Here is a 22151-nt window from a genome sequence, read left to right as displayed (position 1 = left end):
GAATGTCATAGAGTTGTTATTAAATATAGATATTGAGATTACTCATCATTGCTTGTGTTTTCAATTGTGTGAAGTGTTAAAACTGTTCTTGTGTGAATGGAAATTCTGGCTAGTGACCATTGGAGTTCAGAGTGATCTGGGTGGTGGTCTGTGAGTGAACTTTTGCAGGAGAAGCCTAGGGTTTCTATCAAAGTGGTGTTAGAGCAAGGTTATGGTTGGTACTAGAATGAGAACAAGGTTGATACTATTGAAAGAGAATTGGGTATGATCAAAGATTGTTTGGTGGAGATGCAGGCGTGGATGAGACGAAAAGATGAAGAAGAAGCTAGAAGGGGAGAAGGGAGTGGATCAGTTGAATTACATGGGAGGAACGATCTAAACCAGGGAGGGGGAAATGATAATCACGATAATCATGGGCGAGGAAGACCAGAGTATGGTGGCCAGAAACTGGATATATTGCTTTTTTCAGGAGATGATCCATATGGTTGGCTATTTAAAATCGTGAGGTACTTCAGCGTGTATAGAATCACAGAGGAGGAGGATTGATTAAACATAATTGTGGTATGCATGGAAGACGACGTTGTGAATTGGTTTCAATGGATGGAAGTTCAAGCCCAGTGAATTCGTGGGCCACTTTCAAACTCGCTCTTATCCATAGGTTCAATGGGTCTCAAGAGGAAGGTCCTTACGAAGCTCTAATGGCGATCAAACAAACAGGAACTGTTAAGGAATATCGTCGTAAGTTTGAGGCAACATCTGCTCCATTACGTGAGGTTAGGGAAGACATTTTGTGGGCTACTGTTATTAATGGGCTTAAGCCCGAGATCAAAGCTGAGGTGAGGTTGGGTAGGCCTAAAACTTTGGTCCAATCGATAAAGTTAGCCCAAAAGATTAAAGAAAAAAATTGGGCTTTAGATGAAATTAAAAATGGGCTGAATAAAAGGACATGATCTGGTGGGTTTAATGGAACAAATAGAGGCATCAATTCCTTTGGGATGGGTTCGGGTCGCCAATTAGGATTCAATAGCAATGGGTTTAGGTCGCAAATCTACCAGCCCTCATTCACAAATACACCCAAATCAAGCATTCCTTAGGATCAACAGTGATGATTCCCAAATGCTAACCCAGCCAACATCCAAAGAGGTAGCAGCTCTACGATGAATCAACCCATAAAGTAGAGTCTTTCTAATCGCAGAGAGTTTCCCTTTAAACACATGATTGAGAATGAGATCCAGAAGAAAAGAGAGAGAGGTTTGTGTTTTAGGTGTGATGCAAAATTTTTTCCTAGTCACTGTTGTGGAGAAAGACAATTTCAAGTCATCCTCATGGATGAAGAGGAGGAAGAAACCAAGCCGGTTAGGGTGGGAGAAATGAACAAGGAATTTGAGGAAGCTACCCAGGATGACATTGAGCTATCACTCAGTTCTGTAGTGGGGATCAACGGACCAAAAACCATGAAATTAAAGGGTATGCTTCAGGATACAGAATTAATTGTTTTGATTGATAGTAGGGCATCTCATAATTTTATTAGTAGAGGAGTAGTTGAGAAATTAAAAGTTCCTGTCACTGGGATGCAATCATTTGGAGTAAGATTAGGGGATGGTTATCGGGTGAGAAGTGAGGGTGAGTGCCAAGGAATTTGTATTGATCTTCAGGAGTCTCGGTTGTGTTGGATTTTTTCCCATTCGACATGAACAGCTCGGATGTGGTGTTAGGCATGGCCTGGTTAGAGGCGCTAGGGGAAACAACGATAGATTGGAAGAACCAAGTAATGAGATTCAAGGATACGGGCAAAATTATGACACTCTGTGGGGATCTGGCATTGAGCAAGACATTGGTATCCTTGAAAGCAATGTTAAAGACAATCCAGAAGGAAGAGCAAGGGTATATAGTGGAATTTGGCTCCTCGCAAAAAATAGCTAGATGATGGGGACGCATAGACAGTAGACTGCTGGAAATATTGGAGTTGTTTCAGTCAGTTTTTAAACCCTTAGCTGGATTACCCCCCATTAAGAACGATGCACACCATTCGACTCTTACCCAATGCCTAACCACCAAACATCTGACCTTACCGCTATCCCTACTACCAAAAAAATGAGATTGATCGAATTGTTAGAGAAATGTTAGCTTCAGGCATTATCAAACCGAATGTAAGCTCATTTTCTAGTCTAGTGTTACTTGTCAAGAAGAAAGATGGCGGATGGAGGTTTTGTGTCAACTATCGAGCTTTAAACAAATTAACAGTTCCGGACAAATTTCCAATCCCCTTGGTGGTTAAGCTATTTGATGAATTTTGGTGTGGGGGGGTGGCAGGGGGCACACTACAGTCTTCTCCAATTTGGATTTGAAATTGGAATACCACCAAATTAGAGTAAGAGAGGAAGACACCCCTAAGACCGCCTTTAGGACCCATGAAGGGCATTATGAATTCCTAGTTATGCCCTTCAGATTAACCAACGCGCCGGCAACTTTCCAAGCTCTAATGAATGATATTTTTCGGCTGTACTTAAGGAAGTTTATTGTGGTGTTTTTTGATGACATTCTCGTGTACAGTACGACCATGGAAGAGCACGTGCAACACTTAACGATCACCCTGCAGACACTTCATGAGAATAAGGTAGTCGCCAACCACAAAAAAATGTTTCTTTGGGCAGCAAAAACTCGAGTATCTAGACCTGGCAAAACGGCTCTAGACCTGCGGGTCGGCCTGTACCCAGGTAAAAAACATAGGGTATGGGTTTAATATGTTGAACCTGTTTTTTTTTTTTCAACCCGTACCCGGCCCGACCTGTATTATTAACAGGTTATATAAGTAAACCTGCGCGTGCCCGCAGGTACCCGTTTTTTGCAAATCTGAAATCCCTAACCCAGTAACCCTAAGTCCCTAACTCTAAAACAAAATAACATTCTCTCTCGCCTCTAAATCTCTCATCAGTAGACCTCACCCGACTCATTCATTCTCTCAACTCTCAATCTCTCATTCGTGAACCATGATCCCATTCCCAGACCCACCATCGCCGATCGCCCTCACTCATCCTCGTTGGCTCGTCATCTCCTCTCTCTATCGTCGTCGGGCGTTGGCTCGTCATCTCTTGTCTCTCTCCGTCGCAAGACTAGTGGCTCTCCTCCTCACCATTGCAGTCGCAGATCGGTGAGTTGGGTTTCAAGATTTGTTTTTCTTAATGTTACCTTAAATATTTTGCTTCAAGATATTTTCTTAATGGTGCTTTGTTTCAATGGTCTTTGAGATTCTGTTCTTGTAGCCCTAATTTTTTATGAAATTTGTGCATTTAGCTATTTTGTTGTTTTTGCATTACTAATGAGATTACATTTCTTAGGCATTTAGATGCTGCGGAAGCACATATTTTGATGTGAAATTATCTGAAAGTTGTGTGTTGGACTTTCTATTTCATCGTGTTTTCACTGAGTAGTTTTTCTTTTAATTGCATTTTGTTGCTGATAGCTAGTGTCATAGGCTCTATAATTGACAAACCCTACGAGTATTTTTTTTACTTTGAAGTAGATTGTTTGTGGCTTTTGGATGTATTATGGATGTGAAAAAAAAAAAAAACTTTTTTCATTCTAGAGCTGAAATATTGTGTAGATTGTGTTTTCCTCTTTTATCTGTCTCTTTTATAATAATGTATAATCTATGATAAAACTTGAAGGAATTTCCAGTTTTGTACCAGTCCTAATTAACTGAAATGCATCTGCTGATTTTTAATGCAATCCTTTCTTTACATGAACTTGAAAGGGTTTGATAATTTCTTTACATGTGGTAAGAAAAATTGCACTTCAGAGACGATTGTCACTTTCTTTTTGGTCATTAGAAGTTTCATCCTAAAGACAAATCGTAGTTTCCATGACAACAATTATCTCTTTTTGTTAGAAATCATATTTTTATTGCCGAAAGTCTACTATAAGTGTGTTAATTTGTAATTAAGTAGTAGAATATGCGCATGCAGTTTAAATGGGGGCATAACTCCGCAAAAGAAACAATATTAATCAGTACAGATACTGTAGAGCTCCCCATCTGTTATGGCAACACTTTGACATAGCTTTATATGTATTGTTTCATTTTTTTTAATTGTGTAGGACGTTGAGTAGTGAATGTACCTTTAGGCCTTTTCTCCTAATTTTTAGGTCCATAGCACATCCAATTTATATTTATGTTTAAAGCAACAGTTGACTTTGTACAAATAGAAATAGGAAACAAATGAAAAACAATGCCCCATCAAAATTCTGCCTTTTAGAGTAATGACAATGTAATATATCATCCAAAATATACATTATAATGATGACACTCACTGGTAGGTGAGCAATCAACAAACCAGAGATTCCCTACACCATGTAACAAGACTCAAAGCTAGCACAATATCCACTCCCTCATTGTCTCTGGCAAAAAAATTGGAGTCAAGTCAATGCTAGCGCAATATCCACTCATTTACTGTCTCAGTCAACTCAACTCCCACTAGCTCAATCAAAAAATTTGGCGTCAAGAACATTCTTCCAAGTTCTAACTAGCCATGAAAACTTAGTGATATGGATATACCAAGCACACAAGCATACTGACCAAAATATTAAATAAAAACAATATTAGACCTAAAACAACAGTAAATAATAATAGAGCATGTCTAAAATATGTCAACTAAATCTCACCCTTAGCATAGAAGAAGATCATCTCATCTGTGCAAGAACCTTTTATGAATTTATCAATACATGAAGTGGTTCCATGAGAAGAATGTGAAGCTTAAAAAGGCATCTAGATTAGTATAGGACTGGAAGGGGAATGTACAGTTGCCGCAGATCCATTTTATAGTTTATAATAGTCTTGATAAGATCTCTATCTTGTTACCTCACTTGTCCAAGTATCCACAAAAATGATGTAAAGAGAAGCAATATGATTTCCAACAATAAGGAAGAAGATTAACAAGAATTTTATATGACTTCAATAAAGGTCAAAATACAACAAAACCAAATAGTTTGGATATAACATTCTTTCTCATTTGATTGTGGGTAAATGATCATTTTTTAGAATTACGATCTTTAGACAGATTTCACAGATTGTTTGATTTCATAGAGAACGATCATACAAAATATAGTAGTTAAAAAAGAGCTAAATTACATATACCAGAAAGTGGGAGATGGGGCTAGCCATTTGACTAGGAGAGTAATTGATTTAATTAAGCTCTGCAAAACAATTGGATATTTCAACCCTTTTGCAAGAGCTAGTCCTTTATGATAATCTTCATAACAGCCCTTAATCTCTAGTTTGATTATTATAGAACAATACTAATTTATGTATTACAGGCAAATCAAAGTAAAGATAGTTGTCCCCTGACTCTTCTGTTCAATGCAAGGTTGACTCAGATTTTTTATCGGTGAAAGTCTGTTTGAGAACTTGAAACATGAATTACATTGTAGATATAGCTTTTAATATTTTTTGATACTCTTGTTACAAATTTCTGGTATGGATTCAATTGGTCACTTATTAAAACAAATACTTCCGAGGGAAAAAGTATCAAAAATTTATCTTTGCCGCCCAGGTTTTGGAGGACTCTACTTTATTATATATATAGTCAAACAGTCGCATCTCATGTTGGATTCCAATGTGTATACCACTACCTGTTTCAGCGAACAAACTAGTGTTTATGAACAGTAGGTCAAGTTCATTAAACTTGAAAGTGGAGCATGTTGCCTTAGTTTTGAACCCACCGCTACATAATAGTTCAATTGAACTAAATAACTTATCTCATTGTTTATGCATTGTTTTTCTCACATAACTTGAAAGGGTTTGATAATTTTATTTTGGTTATGGTGTCTTTTATGTTTGTTTCTTTGTTTTATTATATTATCCTTTGAGTGTGTGTGAGAGACCTAATATATTAATATTATTGCAACATCACCCTATCAATCTAATATATATATATTTTGTAGTCTCAAGCATTGACATAGCGGATTCTGAAACTATAGATACGGATATGGTTAACGTGAGAACAAGTGACTATGCTTCTAGGGTAATGCCACCTCCTTCTAATTATAGTATTCCTACAACTAGTTCCAGAAATAAACATAAAACATCAGAAGTTTGGAATTATTTTGAGACATATATTGATGAGAATAAGAATAAGAGGGTTAGGTGTAAGGCATGCAATAAATCTTATGCATATAGTAGTGCCACACATGGGACTAAAAATTTGAAGCGTCATATGGGAAATTGTCCAAAACGTGCCAACCATGATATAGGGCAATTATTGATTGATCATGATCATAGATTGTAAAGTATAAAGATTAGTCAAGATACTTATTGTGAATATATGGCCTTATCAATTATTCAACATAACTATCCATATTCATATGTGGAGAATCAAGGAACTAGGAGAGTCTTTTCGTATGTGTGGAAGGAGCTTATGCATTATTCTAGGAACACCGCTAAGGCAGATTGTTTAAAAATATATGAAAGGATGAAGAAAAAAACTAAGCTTGAATTAAGGAGGCTTACTAGTAGAATATGCTTAACTTCTGATGTTTGGACTTCTGGTACAACTGAGGGATATATTTCTTTAACAACTCATTATATAGATGAGGATTTGGAGTTACAAAGTAAAATACTGAACTTTTGCCATATTCCTCCTCCACACTCAAGGGTTGTTTTGGTAGATAATATTATGAATTTCTTGCAAGAGTGGGGAATTGAAAAGAAAGTTTTCTCAATTACTTTGGATAATGCAAGTAGTAATGATAGGATGAAGGATATCTTGAGAAACCAGCTTTGTGTGCAAAATGCTTTGTTGTGTAGAGGTGAATTTTTCCATGTGCGATGTTCTGCACATATCTTGAATCTTATTATTCAAGAAAGGTTAAAAACTACTAGTGTCGCTTTAAATAAGATTCGAGATAGTGTGAAATATATTAAAACAACTGAGGCTAGGAGAATCAAGTTTGGAGAACTTGTTGTACAAATGGAAGTGAAAAGCTCAATGGGGTTGAGATTGGATGTTTCCATTAAATGGAATTCGACATTTTTAATGCTTGAAACAACGTTAATATTTCATCCTGTGTTTGTGGCTTTATCAACAATAGATCTCAATTATAAATTTTGTCCATCAGATGACGAATGGGATAGGGGGCGAGGATGTGCAAGTTCTTGGAACCATTTTATGATATTATGACTTTATTCTCGGGTTCTAAATATCCTACAACAAACTTGTACCTGAAATGTGTGTGGAAAATTCAATTGTGTTTAATTCAAGAGAGGATGAGTGAGGATGAAGTTGTTAGGAGCATGGCGGAACAAATGATCCCAAAATTTATAAAATATTGGGATTCTTATAGTTTTGTGTTGACGATTGCAACTATTCTTGACCCACGTCTCAAGTTTCAGTTTGTGGAGTATGCTTTCAACAAAGTTTATGATTCAACTACTGCCACACGGAAGTTGGAGGTTGTTAGGAATGACTTGCAAAAGCTTTTTCAAGCTTACAAGGCTAAATGTTCTAAAGAAGTTCCTACCTCACCTTCAATTGTTTCTCCTGCGAATGGTTCTACTTCTAGTAGGCGTGCATATCATTCTTCTGTAAGTCACTATACTTTTTAGTTTTTATATTCTTATGATAAATAAAGTATTGTTTATTGTTTAATTTTAACTTTTGACACTTTACTGTTTAAATGATGCGGGATTTTGACAACTATGAGAGTGTTTTCATTTCCTCTAAGAAATTTGAATTAGATCTTTATTTGGAAGAGATGAGGTTTGATCGCGTCAAATATTAGAATTTGGATATCCTCGATCATTAGAAGAACAATAGTGATCGTTATCTGGTACTTGCCATGATGGCTCGTGATATCATGGCTATACTAATAACATTCGTTGCCTCGAATTCTGCTTTTAGTATTAGCAGTAAAGTGCTCAACAAATATCGAAGCTCTTTTTGACCAAAAAATGCAGAATCTTTGATATGCAGTCGAACTTGGCTATATGGATATGAGTTTATAGGTAACATGTTAACATAATATTTCATATATCTTATTATTTACATTTATTAATATCTGTAGTTGATCATTGTTTTGTAGATGATTTGGATGATGATCTTGATGTGCCATTAACTAATCTCGGGACTGTAGAATCAAGAGACTCTATCACCCCCACTGTGGGATGAACATTTGTTGCCCTAAGAATGTTTTTTGTTGAATATTGAATTATGTATTTGTTTATTTTAGTTGGTATTTATAGTTTATTGACTTATTTTGTTTGTTTATGTGTAATTGTGTATTATTGATTATGTATTTGTTTATTTTGGTTGGTATTTGTAGTTTTGTATTATATGTTATTGTTTGTTTATGTGTTATTTTTTATTTTGGTTCCTATTTGTTTATATTCTAAATTGAATTGAATTTAGAGTAGTTGATTTAGGGGGTGTAAATGTAAAAAATTAAAACTGTAGGAATTCTAGGGGTGTAACTATCATAATTGAAAATTGTTAGGGGTGAAACTGTAAAAATTAAAACCTAGAGAGAGAAAAACTGGTACCCACAGGTCCACTCATACCCATATAGGACAGGGTACAGGTCCAATATTTTGGACCCGTATACTTCGACCCGTATTGGACCCGTACCCATTTGACCGGTACCCGTGATAACCCGACAAGTACCCAGCTTACCCACCCGTTTTGCCAGGTTTACGAGTATCTAGGGCAGATTATATCATTGGAAGGAATAGTAGCTGACTCTTCCAAAATTGACAGTATTCTTCAGTGGCCAGTTCCAAAAGATTTAAGAGCTCTCCGGGGATTCCTTGGCTTGACAAGGTATTATTGGCGGTATGTCAGTGGGTATGAAAAAATTGTGACTTCTCTAACTACACTATTAAAGAAAGACGCATTTAAATGGAACAATGATTCACAGAGGGCATTCGAAGAATTGAAGCAGATCATGACTTTAGTACCAGTTTTAGCTATGCCAGATTTTTCCAAGGAATTCGTGATTGAGATAGATGCATCAGGACATGGTTTAGGGGCTGTTCTGATGCAAGAAGGTAGGCCATTGGCATTCTTGAGTAAAGGGTTGTCGTTACAATCCATACTTAAGTAAGTCTATAAGAGGGAGCTTATGGTCATGGTTATGGCAATCCAGAAATGGCGGCACAATTTATTATGCAGACATTTTGTGATAAAAACGGACCAGAGGAGTTTACACTTCCTAAATGAACAAAGACTGTTGAGTGAGGACCAACAAAAGTGGGTGATGAAACTGATGAGGCTCCACTTTGACATTCAATATAAATCTAGTCAGGAGAATAAGGTGGTTGACGCACTTTCTAGAAGGCTTAAGGTTGCGAAACTTAATGCTTTATCAATGGGCTGTTTTGCAGGCATAGAGGATCTGGAAAATGCGGTCCACCAGAATGCCAAGTTCGGGAAAATAGTTCAAGAGCTGCTTATTCACCCAACTAGATGACTGCCTTATAAACTGATGGGGAACCAATTGATGTACCATGACAGGTTGGTCGTGCCACGCACGGGGGCTCATATTCAAACCTTATCACAAGAGTTTCACTCATCTCCCATTGGAGGACATTTAGGTTTTTTTCGCACTTACAAACGTCTGGCCAATGTAGTGTATTGGGAGGAATGAAGAAAGATATCCACACATTTGTAGAGGCATGTGAGGTTTGCCAAAAGAGTAAATATCAGGTTTTGAGTCCGACTTGGCTTTTGCAACTGTTACCCATTCCAAATCAAGTGTGGGAAGACATATCGATGGATTTCATCATGGGCTTACCAAGGGCCTTTCAGGTTGATACAATTCTGGTGGTTGTGGACCGTTTGACCAAGTATAGTCATTTCCTCACCTTGAAGCATTCGTATACAGCTAGGGATGTCGCAAGCTTATTCATTAAAGAGATTGCCCGGTTACATGGGTTTCCTCATTCGATTGTCTCAGATCGAGATCGAGTGTTTATTAGTCATTTTTTGGGTGAGATATTCAAGCAGTCTGGAACACAACTTCGAATGAGTTCAGCCTATCACCCTCAAACAGACGGTCAATCAGAAGTAGTAAACTGCTGTTTGGAAACATACCTCCGTTGCTTTATTAGTACTCCACCCCAACAGTGGCCCAAATAGATTCCTTGGGCAGAGTTTTGGTTTAATACTACGTTCAGCAGCTCAATTGGCATGACACCCTTCAAAGTACTTTATGGCTAAGACCCCCGGTCATCCTGAAACATTCTAAACATTCCTCCACAATTGAGCAAGTAAACTAGCAGTTGCATGACCGAAACACTATCCTTTAAGAACTAAAAGAGAATTTGGTCAGAGCTCAAAATCAAATGAAGCACTTTGCAGACACCAAACAGAGAGAAATTAACTTTGAAGTGGGAAATTCAGTTTATCTCAAGCTATACACTTACCGCTTTCGTTCCTTGGCTCGTCGTTACAATGAGAAATTGAGTCCATGGTTCTATGGCCTTTTTTGATTACAGGAAAAATTGGGTTAGTTGCTTATCTCCTGCAGCTACCCTCCACAGCCTGGATTCTCGTCTTTCATGTGTCTCAACTTAAGAAGACTACTTTCCCACCCTCGAATGTCCAATCGCTTCCAACTGCCTTGGATGAGGACTTGATTTTAGCTATTGAACCAGAAGTTGTGTTAAAGAAAAGAAAGTTGTTGAATGGTACTTTGGAGGTCCAGATCAAATGGAAAGGACTATCAGATTTTGAAAATACTTGAGAAGAGTTCTCCAGCATCCAGCTGCAGTTTCCATCCTTTCACCTTGAGGACAAAGTGGCTATCTTGGGGGGGTGGGGTTCGTAAATGATGAGACCAACAACACTTTAGTATATGGGAGGAAAAATAAAAGTGTAAAAAAGGGGATGAGGGACTAAGGTCAGGTTATATGCATGATGATGGGTGGTATTGGCTTTATAGGAGAGTGACAAGTGACAAATGCTGATTTGTTGGGGAGCTGAATTCAGTTATAGTAAGAGAGTACGAAGAATAAAAGGCAATGGGAATGATCTTTCATCATCATCAATTTTGTAAAAGGAAAAGAGGTTGGAGAGGTGCTAGCCCTCGAAGTCCAACGGGTTTCTTTATTGTATGCAGACTCATCTTAGATGAGTTGGTTTATGCTTACCTTTTGAGTATGTTTAATTTTAGTTGTGGATGGTTTATTATTCCAATAGGAATGTCACAGAGTTGTTATTAAATATAGATATTGAGATTACTCAGCATTGCTTGTGTTTTCAATTGTGTGAAGTGTTGAAATTGTTCTTGTGTGACTGGAAATTCTGGGCTAGTGACCATTGGAGTTCAGAGTGATCTAGGTGGTGGTCTGTGAGTGTGTTTCCTTGGCTCAAATAGGTAGTGATCCTCTTGCTCTATCTTGTTGTTCAAATTCGGCTCCTTGGTTTAGTGATTTAGGAGCATTCGGTCATATGACTAGTTTTTCTTATCTGTTTACAAATTATTCACCTTGCCTTGGTAATGAAAAAATCAAAATTATAGATGTTAGTTTTTCACCTATTTCAACGAAAGGCCTAATAAAGATTTATGAGAATAAAGCTTAGTATAAGGAATGAAGGTGTAAAAAGAGGGATGAGGGACTAAGGTCAGGTTATATGCGTGATGGTGGGTGGTATTGGGTTTATAGGACAGTGACAAGTGGCAAATGTTGATTTGTTGGGGAGCTGAATTCAGTTATAGTAAAAGAGTACGAAGAATAAAAGACAATGGGAAGGATCTTTCATCATCATCGATTTTGTAAAAGGAAAAGGGGTTGGGGAGGTGTTAGCCCTCGAAGTCCAGCGGGTTTCTTTATTGTATGTAGACTCATCTTAGATGAGCTGGTTTATGCTTACATTTTGATTATGTTTAATTTTAGTTGTGGATGCTTTGTTATTCGAATAAGAATGTCACAGAGTTGTTATTAAATATAGATATTGAGATTACTCAACATTGCTTGTGTTTTCAATTGTGTGAAGTGTTAAAATTGTTCTTGTGTGATTGGAAATTCTGGGCTAGTGACCATTGGATTTCAGAGTGATCTGGGTGGTGGTCTGTGAGTGTGTTTCCTTGGCTCAAACAGGTAGTGATCCTCTTGCTCTATCTTGTTGTTCAAATTTTGCTCCTTGGTTTAGTGATTTAGGAGCATTCGGTCATATGACTAGTTTTTCTCATCTGTTTACAAATTATTCACCTTGCCTTGGTAATGAAAAAATCAAAATTGTAGATGGTAGTTTTTCACCTATTGCAAGGAAAGGCCTAATAAAGATTTATGAGAATAAAGATCTTAAATCCGCTCTCCATGTTCCTAAACTTGCCTATAATCTTTTTTCCGTGAGTAAATTGTCCAAAGATTCTAACTGTTGTTTTATTTTCTCTAATTCTCACTGTGAATTTTAGGCCCAAAGCTCGGGGATGATGATTGGCAGTGCTAGGATGATAGATGGTCTTTACTACATTGGTGACAACTCCTTTAATAATAAAAAAGCTCGAGGTTTTAGTAGTATGAGTTCAATTTTTGCTCATGAACATCTTAGACTAGGACATCCTAGTTTCCCTATCTTAGACATTTATTTCCTGGTTTGTTTAAAAATTTGGATTGTTCGTCTTTTCAAGGTGAAAGCTGTCATTTATCAAAAAGTCATCGTCCTACTTATTCCTCAAAACCCTATTGTGCTTCAAAACCATTTTATTTAATTCATAGTGATGTATGGGGCCCTTCTAAGGTCACTATTGTGTCTAGAAAAAAATGGTTTGTAACCTTTATAGATTATCATACCAGATTATGTTGGGTTTATTTGATTAACAAAAAATCTGAAGTGGACAAATTGTTCAAAGAGTTTTACAAAATGGTCAAAAACCAATTTCAAACAAAAATAATTATTTTTCACTCTGATAATGGAACATAGTAATTTAATGAGTATCTAGGGAATTTTTTGAAAGAAAAGGGGATTCAACCTCAATCTACATATCGTGAAACCCCTCAACAAAATGGGACTGCGGAAAGAAAAAACAAACATTTACTTGAAGTGGCTCGTGCCATAATGTTTTCCATGACTGTTCCAAAGTATTTATGGGAGGCCGTTTTAACGGCCTCCTACTTGATCAATAGGATGCCTACCCGAGTTTTGAAATTTATCACACCCTTAGATTGCCTCAAAAAAAAAAACTTTTCTTGAAACAAGAATACAATCTGATTTGCCAATAAAAGCTTTCGGTTGCATAGTGTATGTTCACATACCTAGCAAATTCTGATCCAAACTTGATCCTAGAGCTGAAAAATGTGTTTCGTCGGTTATGCTCCAAAGGATACAAGTGTTATACCCTCAAACCAAGAAAATCCATGTTAGTATGGATGTTTCTTTTTTTGGAAAACCAACCTTACTTTGACCAAATTATCTTCAGGGGAGGAAAAGAAAAAAGGAGACAATTTCTGGGACATGCATGTTTCGTTACCTAACATAATTCTGAACAATCTTGTTCTTTCTACAACACAACCCTAGAAAAAAAAATTGTTCAAGATACTAGTCAACCATTGCCAAGTATTAATGTATCACCAATAGGGGGAGATATACTACAAAAGGACCAAGACGATCTGAATATTGAGCTTCAAGTTTGTATTAGAAAGAGGACTCATACGAAGGGTAAAGACCTGTCTATCAGCCCAACACAAGAGCAACCAAAATCTACGAGAGATGGTCCTGAGAACATTCCAATTGTTCATGTTCCTATTCTTGCTTCTATTAAACCTTCGAATAATGAGCCCATAGATCTTGATATTCCTATCGTTGTTACGAAAGGAGTCCGTTCATGTAGTAGTCATCCTATTGCCAAATATTTATCTTACTTGAAACTTTCTAATTACCATAGAGCTTTTACCTCTAAGATGTCTCACTTGTTTGTTCCAAGGAATATTCAAGAAGCTCTAGATGATCCAAATTGGAAGTTAATAGTTATGGAATAAATGAATGCTCTTAGAAAGAATGACGCTCTAGAGGTAGTTGACTTGCCAAGGGATAAAAAGACAGTAGGATGCAAATGGGTGTTTACAATAAAGTGTAAAGCTAGTGGAAACATAGAAAGGCACAAGACAAGACTTGTGGCTAAAGGGTTCACACAGACATACAGGATTGACTATCAGGAAATATTTGCTCCAGTAGCCAAAATAAGCTCAATCTGGGTTTTATTATCTTCAGCAATGAATTCCAACTGGCCGTTACATCAGTTGGATGTAAAAAATGTTTTTCTAAATAGACTTGGAAGAGGACGTTTTTATGAACCTAGCACCTCGATTTACGAAAAGTTTAGTAAAGATAAAGTTTGTAGATTGAAAAAGTCGTTATAAGGGTTCAAACAATCCCCTAGAGCATGGTTTGAACGCTTTGGGAAGATTGTAAGAAGTTATGGTTACTGTCAAAGTCAAGCAAATCATACTATGTTTAATAAACATTTAAGAGAAGGTAAAATCGTTATCTTGATTGTATAAGTAGATGATATAATCTTGACAGGTGATGACAATGTTGAGCTGGAACGACTTAAAATGAAACTTGCTAATGATTTTGAAATCAAGGACTTGGGTACATTGAAATATTTCCTTGGGATGGAGTTTGCTACGTCTAAGGAAGGAATATTTGTTAATCAACGCAAGTATGTACTTGACTTACTTGTTGAAACAAGTTTGCTTGGAAGCAAAGCAGCTAAAACACCAATTGAAACCAACATGAAACTATAACGTGCCAAAACTGAATAAGTGGTGAATCGGGGGCAGTAATAAAGACTTGTTGGAAGACTGATTTATTTGGCCCATACACGTCTAGATATAGCATGGTTATTTAATTTATGCATTCACCTGGTCCGGAACACTTTGATGCTGTGTATAGAATCTTGAGATACTTGAAAGGGACTGCTGGAAAAGGGTCTGTTGTTCAAGAAACGTGGACATCTACATATTGAAGTCTACACTAATGTAGATTGGGCCGGGAGTATAACTGTTAAAAGACCAACTTCCGATTACCGCGCCTTTGTTGGAGAAACCTAGTTACTTGGCAAAGCAAAAAACAAAATATTGTGGCTAGGAGTAGTGCAGAAGCGGAATTCAGATCAATTGCTCAAGGGATTTGTGAAGGGTTGTGGATTAAAAGACTTTTAGAAGACTCGACGATTCCTTACTCCTCACCCATGAAGGTATACTGCGACAATAACGCAACAATCTCAATTGCTCATAATCCAGTTCTTTATGATAGAACGAAGCATGCGGAAGTGGATAAACACTTCATCAAAGAAAAGATCGATAATGGAATGATTTGCATGCCATATGTTCCAACCACCGAACAAATTGCTGATATACTTACAGAGGGATTTCAAAAGCAACAATTTGACTACTTTACTAGCAAGCTAGCAATGGAAGATATTTTCAAGCTAGCTTGGAGAGAGTGTTGAATGATAGAAGATTTGTTTATTTAAATAAGGCTAATTAGTTTATGTAAATTAGGCTAATTATTTCTTGTAATTAAAATAATTAGTTGCTGTAAATTAGAATTATTATTTACTATTATTAGGCTAATTAGTTGCTGTAACATAGGTTAATTATTTCCAACAAGTAGGCAAATTAGTTCCTGATTTTACGCTGACATGTATAGCTTTCTGATGAAGAGAAGAAATATACAAATTTCCTCCTAAAAAATACTCCTTTTTACTCGGCTTTTATTATTTAAAACATGAAATAAAAAATAAAAAATCAAGTAATATTAAAAATTAATAAAAAAATTTAATACTACTAAAACAATAAATTAAATTCCTAATTAATACTACTAAAACATGAATTATAAAATCAAAAATCAAAATAATAATTTTTATACTTACACTTTTATTAAATTATAATCCAATAATAAATTAATTTGATCCTATCATTATAACTATATGCATTACTGTAATTATGAAAAATTAACATTTAAATTAAATATGATAACAAAAATTTTATCATTGGGACTATAAGAACTGTTAATCGCTATAAATCAATTTTCAGAAATATTGCTAAATGCCATGGAATTAAGCAAATACTAACTGATGGCCGCTCTCTCTCTCTCTCTCTCTCTCTCTCTCTCTCTCTTAATATCTATTTTAGTAGCGTTATAAGGAATCGGAATCAAAACACCGGAGTGAAACTCAGAATTCACAATCAAACTTCCCTGGGTAATAAGTGAAATAGAAAATTAGATAACAATACAACTCTTTTTTTGTCCTTGAGATCACCAACATACTCTACTACAACTTAGATGTTTACATAACCAGGTGCTGCAAAAAATTGGAATTGGTGCAACATATTTAACGGCCACCACGAGCACGTCCGCGACCACGTCCACGGCCCCGACCACGTCCCCCAACAGGCCTCCCTGGAGTTTGATGAGGATTAGAATGATTAATATCCTTCGTATTCATGAGACAAAATCCTAAACTGGATACAATTTAATAACATAAACATGGTTTAATAAGAGAAATGATCATACCGGCAGTTGGCTTCTTGGGCTTGACCCTAGGCGTCTCTTCAACCAGCAATGTTTCAAGATTCAAACTGTCAGGAAGAATATAATAACGAATGTTGTTACCCCTCACACTAAGGTGGTCCAAAGTTACTGGATTTTTCCCCTTCAGCGTAAGTTTCACTGTTTTCAAATGTGTGTTCATACTGATATCCACACCTATAATAAACCAGCAAATTGAACTGTCAAAATATTTGCATCTTCACAAATTTGTAAAACGTAAATAGTAATTCAATTAGGAATAATATACACTGCTAGGGTTACTTCGATTATTATATCAACCTGAATACTAAGCTGAGGTAACATCAACACAGCATGCCTTGGAGAAATACGAAGAAAATTCAGATGATAATAATATACTATAATGAAATAAAACAATCACTCTCATGACAAGCAAAAGTACCACCCAATAGCACCCCAACGCCATTGCCATGCCCCCACCCCAGATAGAAAGAAAAATGGCACATTAACCAAAATGGTTGGAGCATGTTGTTGATAAATGGCGTTGGAGTAAGATAAGCAAAGTGCAAGAAAGTCTGTGGGTGTTCCTATGCAACTGGGGGCATCCATGTGTACGCAACAGCAGATGTGACATAGGAGAAACCGACAGAAAGACAGACAGGGAGAGGAGCCAGCCCTTAGAAAAACGCTAACTGTGTACAATTTTCTACAGGGCAGGAACAATTGGAAAACAGGTTCCCCCAGTAATACAGAACCTATTGAGTGAGCTCAACAAACAAAAACACGAAAATCTCAGGATTGGAATGTTTATGCTTTAAAGGTCATTATTACTTTAAACCTTGATTCATCAGCTAAAGAAACCATCAGGAATTCATGACTCTGATGGAGGTCAATCTTACAACGAGTTTCTTCCACATGTGAATCAAGGGTTGCCCCATCATTCAACCCACAAACAAAGGAAAATAACCATAAACTCTCAAGACAATGTGTTAAGGCATAAAACCCCAGATTTCCTACAACCAGTCCTAACTTTAGATAAACAAAAGAAAAATCTTAAACTCTTTATAACAGAAAGGCAAAAAATCTATCATTCTAATCACACAAGAGCCAGATAAAGGTTATATTTATCCAAAGAGATATACACCTCTATTATGAAAACCTTAAAATGCACAAAACCATGCCCTAAGATGGGAAAGCCAATCCTAATCTATATAGGAAACTTAAAGAGCACAAATAGAGAGAAAAAGAATAACCATATCCTATAAAACTTATAAAAGATTCATAGATCAGTTAGTGCTTTCCAATATGTATGGCCAATGGTTTTGCATAGTAACAGCAAATGAAGTACATTCATCTCCAATAATCAGTAAATGTATGAAAAATCATGCATGCTGTTTGGAGAACAATCAAAACTCAAACTCCACCATCTTGTCATCATATTTTGGAGTCAATAAAATCTTATACTACCCAGCCCTGGTTTACAATGATGCAAGTAATGCTTATATGAGAACAATTAATAAGAAAAGAAATCAATGATGGGCAGTTGACCACCCATAGGCATTCTTAATAATAGTAAAATGAAAAATACAGTAAAGCATCCTCTGTCACATACCAAATCAAAACATAAACTATAACAAATTCGAAAAAAAAAAAAAAAAAATCTAACGAATAGGTCCCAATTCAATTTATTTTGGGTAACATATAAGATAAGAGTAAAAAATTTGATGAAACAATCATAACCCGACTAATATCCAGAACCAATTACTTTTCAAGCAAAACTATACACACAAGTTCTCAAAAAGGAATGATTACATGGTATCACTAATTGAATTGTCCATAATTTTTCTGCATCTCCTGACAAAACAATTATTTATTGTGGTTTCATAGCAGGATTCAAAGCTAAGAACCCATGCCAATCTCACACATAAAACTTTAGAAATTATTTATTGTCACAAAAAAACAAGGCATAACAACTGAATTTATATTACTACAAAATAAGCCAAAATCCTACCCAAATTATCTCTACATTTTCCTCAAACTAGAAACTATTCAGTCCCAACACCCCTCAGAAATTAAGCTCAACTAGAAAATTTAACCGAAAAAAATCATAAGAACGTCTACAGAAAAGAAAGGAACAATTAAACAAGATAAAACCCTAGGGTTTAACAAAACCCTAGATACATAAAACTTCTGAAAAGAAACGAAGCAAAAAGTGAAAGAGAAAGTAAGCAACCTGTGATGGTTCCGTGAACAATGGTTCCGTTCTTAAGCTCAATCGAAACGGTCTCATTGTTCAGCTTCATCAAAAACCTGAGAAATTTCACATAAAAAATGACAGACAACAAGATCAATAAACTAAAAAACACATAACTAGCAACACAAAGAGGAAGTTAAGTTGTCGTAACCGACCTGACGAGCTTCATTCTGGCTAAGTAAGACGGAAGCTAGGGCTTAGAAGCAAATGCGAAGACTACTACTCTAAGAAGCGGGAACCGCTGCACTCAATGATCTGATTTAGGGCTCGAGCGTGTAATGAGCTATTTTGACTTGGACGAAACGACGTCGTATTGAGAATAGAATATTTATTTGGATACCCGTTACTTTGGCATAAGACCAAAGTGGCACCAAAAATATAATTAATTAAAAAATTGTCTTGATTTACACAAATTATTTAGTGTAATATACTAACATTTGCATTTTTTTCAGTTAAAAAAACTCTAAATATATACCAAAGTTCTTAAGTGATAATATTCACCCCGTCAAGCACGTGGATTTTACCGAAGAGACTGGCTTTATAAATGTATTTTTTTTGTGGATATTTATACACAATTCAAGAGCTATAACTCAATAAAATCGGTCATTTTTTATTTAAATTAATCAATTGATGAATTACATGTCATCGGTCCTAGCCACCGGTTGGACCAATCGGACCACCCAACCCATGGACCGGCCTTTTGACCGGGTCAAAGTCAGTCCAGGGTATAAAAACATTGGTATCTACACATAGTTTAAGAGCTATAATTGAACAAAGTAGGTCTCCTTTCAATTAAATTAATGAATGGATGAAGCCACATGTCATTTCTCAATCTGTATATGTCTTAACTTTAGACATTTTGATAATCAATCGAATGTCATTTCTTAATTTATGTTTCAATTTAAACATTTTGATTATCATAATATAGTAAAACCCCCTCTCATGGGCGACTACACACAATTCAAAAGCTGTAATCAAGCAAGGTTGGTTGGTCATCTTTTAAATTATTAATGGATGCAACCATATGAAGTTTAGACGTTTTAATTATCGTAATATGAAGTTTAAATTTTGGACAAGTATACAGAAGATGAGCTCGCCTGCTAATATTGACTATTTGTGAACTAGAGTGAACTCAAACACAAGAAAAAAAAAAGGGATTTATTGAAGCATTTTAGCAATGTTATGAAAACTGAACTAGACTGGCCAGTCGAACTAGGGACTGGCACTCTCTCTAGTCTGGTTTACTATTTTCAATTGCTTCCCAAACCCCTAATTTGATAATCGGCGAACGAATGATTATCAAGTGCTGGAGTTGATGAGGTTTAGTAGAGTAGAGACCGGTGGTTTAAGGGGTGGTGTTGGATTGAATTTTGGACTCTGGAATCATCTAGAATGTGGTCGGAAAAATAAAAAACTTAACTATTGTAGGGGTGTGTTTACAAGATTTCAAACCTATAGGGACTGTTTGGTGTTTTTGTAAGATTTCAAATTTTTGGATCACCGGTTAGACCATAAGTTTAACATGGACCGGTCAACCTAGAATTCGGATGGTACCCTGGGTCGGGTTTCAGAACATTGCACTTTAAATGAGACATATTGGCATTTTAAAGTTTGTATGTACTTTGATAACTGCGGTATCCTGTTGATATTTGGGCTACACCAGTATTTGTAACTAGTAAGCCCGTGAAAATCATAACCCAAGGGCCTAACCATATTTCTCACTTATTTAATTGATGTACTTTTGTCAAATGCAAAATTTTCTCCACTCGTAATTTAATTAATTAACTACAATAAATTAGCAGGCACCATAACATTACAAATCACTCCCATCAATGATAATAAAATTGCTGGAATAAGCAAATAAATAAAGGACTTGAACTTGATGAATTCACTTGATTGAGTTCCAGTAATCTCCCAACAGATATTTGTAGATGACTCTCAAATGCTAATCTTGCTTTCAATGAAACCATGTAAATTAACGAAGGACTCCCATAGCAACGTGTTGATACAAAAATCTGCACTAACTAGAGAATTCTGATCGACTTTGATGGGATCAGAATAGATGTGTGTGTGATTACGGATAATCAGCAATAGACAAATATTGAATGCAATAAAGTAAATGACAATGAGAGTATTTTAAAGTGGTTCGGCAAGGTAAACTCTTGAACCTACGTCCATTGTGTTTTGTATTTGATGTGAGAGCTTACAATGAGAATTATGTGTGAATGTCGTAACCCCTTTTTCATTATTTGAGGGGGTTTATATATATACAAGGTTTGTACAAGGGAAATAGCAAAAATAAAGGGATTACAATTGATCTAAACTATAATTCTAATATTTTTGTGATTGGGCACTGTGATTGCGCAGAGATTGATGTTGATTTAGTCATTCCTGTAATATCTGGGATCTGAAGCTATATGGGAATTGATTGAATAATTATTCAGGTTGTTCGTGACTAACTTATGCTGAATCGAGCTATGTGTTGACGAGCTTATGTTGGGTTGGACAATCGGTGGAGTCGGATTGATCTTGGGTCGAGCTATATCCTCGCAGTAGCCTAAGCTTAGTGGAAAAATCACACACAACATAACGTTTAAGAAATTTACGACGATTTGTTCTCAAATGATTGCATGAGAAAAAAACCCTAGTCTACTCAAATCTTGAATAATAGACACTATAGGAAATATGATTTATTTGGACGCAAAAATTGCGTTGAGAAACTAATATCCCAATATCGTAAAGGTATTGGTATATGGTCATATAAATGCCATGCTGGCGTCGTATTACCAAAATCAAACTAGGGTTTAGATATTCTTAGTATTGACATACATGTTTTCTCTCATTCTCGCAAAACCCACATTCATACACAGTTTTTTTATAAAAAAATTTCAGCACTCTTTAAGAGTTGGAGGGCCAACGTCAATATATATCCCTATCTGATCTCTCTGATCTATTCAATTAAGATCCTACAAAGCTATGAAAATTTAACAATATTCCGAGAAGCTTTGCTAGCTTTAAGAAGCGACTGGGTTGTAGCTTTATCTTGGTGGATCAAGGCCAGTTTAATATTACTTCTTTATTTCCCTGAAATTATGTCAACTTCAAGTTCGTGTGGAGAACGTAAAAATGATTTGTTTATTAATGTTAAACTCAACTCTGTTAATTAATACAAGAATTGAGAAGAAGTCAATGCTTAAGTTAACGCAAAAGAATTATAATACAAGTGATTCATGAATCACATAAAGAAAACTCCATTAACTACGCACTGTAAGTAGTTTGACAATTTACTTAGAACTCTTAACTTTATTACTCAGAGGTTATTAATTAAATTCTTATCTACTATTAATAAGAAGTAGTCACCGGAGACTTACCTGACATTAACTTTAGGCTCT

The 22151-nt window shown here is 36.0% G+C and overlaps 2 protein-coding genes across 2 annotated transcripts; one reads left to right on the top strand and one right to left on the bottom strand.

Annotated features, from left to right (window-relative positions):
- The first annotated feature begins 9758 nt into the window (after positions 1-9758).
- On the top strand, positions 9759-14737 carry LOC116121996. The gene is made up of 3 exons (XM_031407902.1): positions 9759-10041; positions 10484-10675; positions 14514-14737. The coding sequence occupies exons 1-3, from the start codon at positions 9759-9761 to the stop codon at positions 14735-14737; spliced, it is 699 nt and encodes a 232-aa protein (XP_031263762.1).
- Positions 14738-16149: 1412 nt separating this feature from the next.
- LOC116122029 (small nuclear ribonucleoprotein SmD1b) lies at positions 16150-19049 on the bottom strand. The gene is made up of 4 exons (XM_031407937.1): positions 18915-19049; positions 18739-18815; positions 16512-16703; positions 16150-16397 (listed from the first exon to the last, which is right to left on the bottom strand). The coding sequence occupies exons 1-4, from the start codon at positions 18926-18928 to the stop codon at positions 16330-16332; spliced, it is 351 nt and encodes a 116-aa protein (XP_031263797.1). The 5' UTR covers positions 18929-19049; the 3' UTR covers positions 16150-16329.
- Between the last annotated feature and the right edge of the window lie 3102 nt (positions 19050-22151).

This window comes from Pistacia vera, unplaced genomic scaffold (assembly GCF_008641045.1).
Source record: "Pistacia vera cultivar Batoury unplaced genomic scaffold, PisVer_v2 Contig130, whole genome shotgun sequence".
NCBI lineage: Eukaryota > Viridiplantae > Streptophyta > Magnoliopsida > Sapindales > Anacardiaceae > Pistacia > Pistacia vera.
Note: the sequence above shows the minus strand (reverse complement) of the source record. Positions and strands in the feature narration are given on the sequence as shown.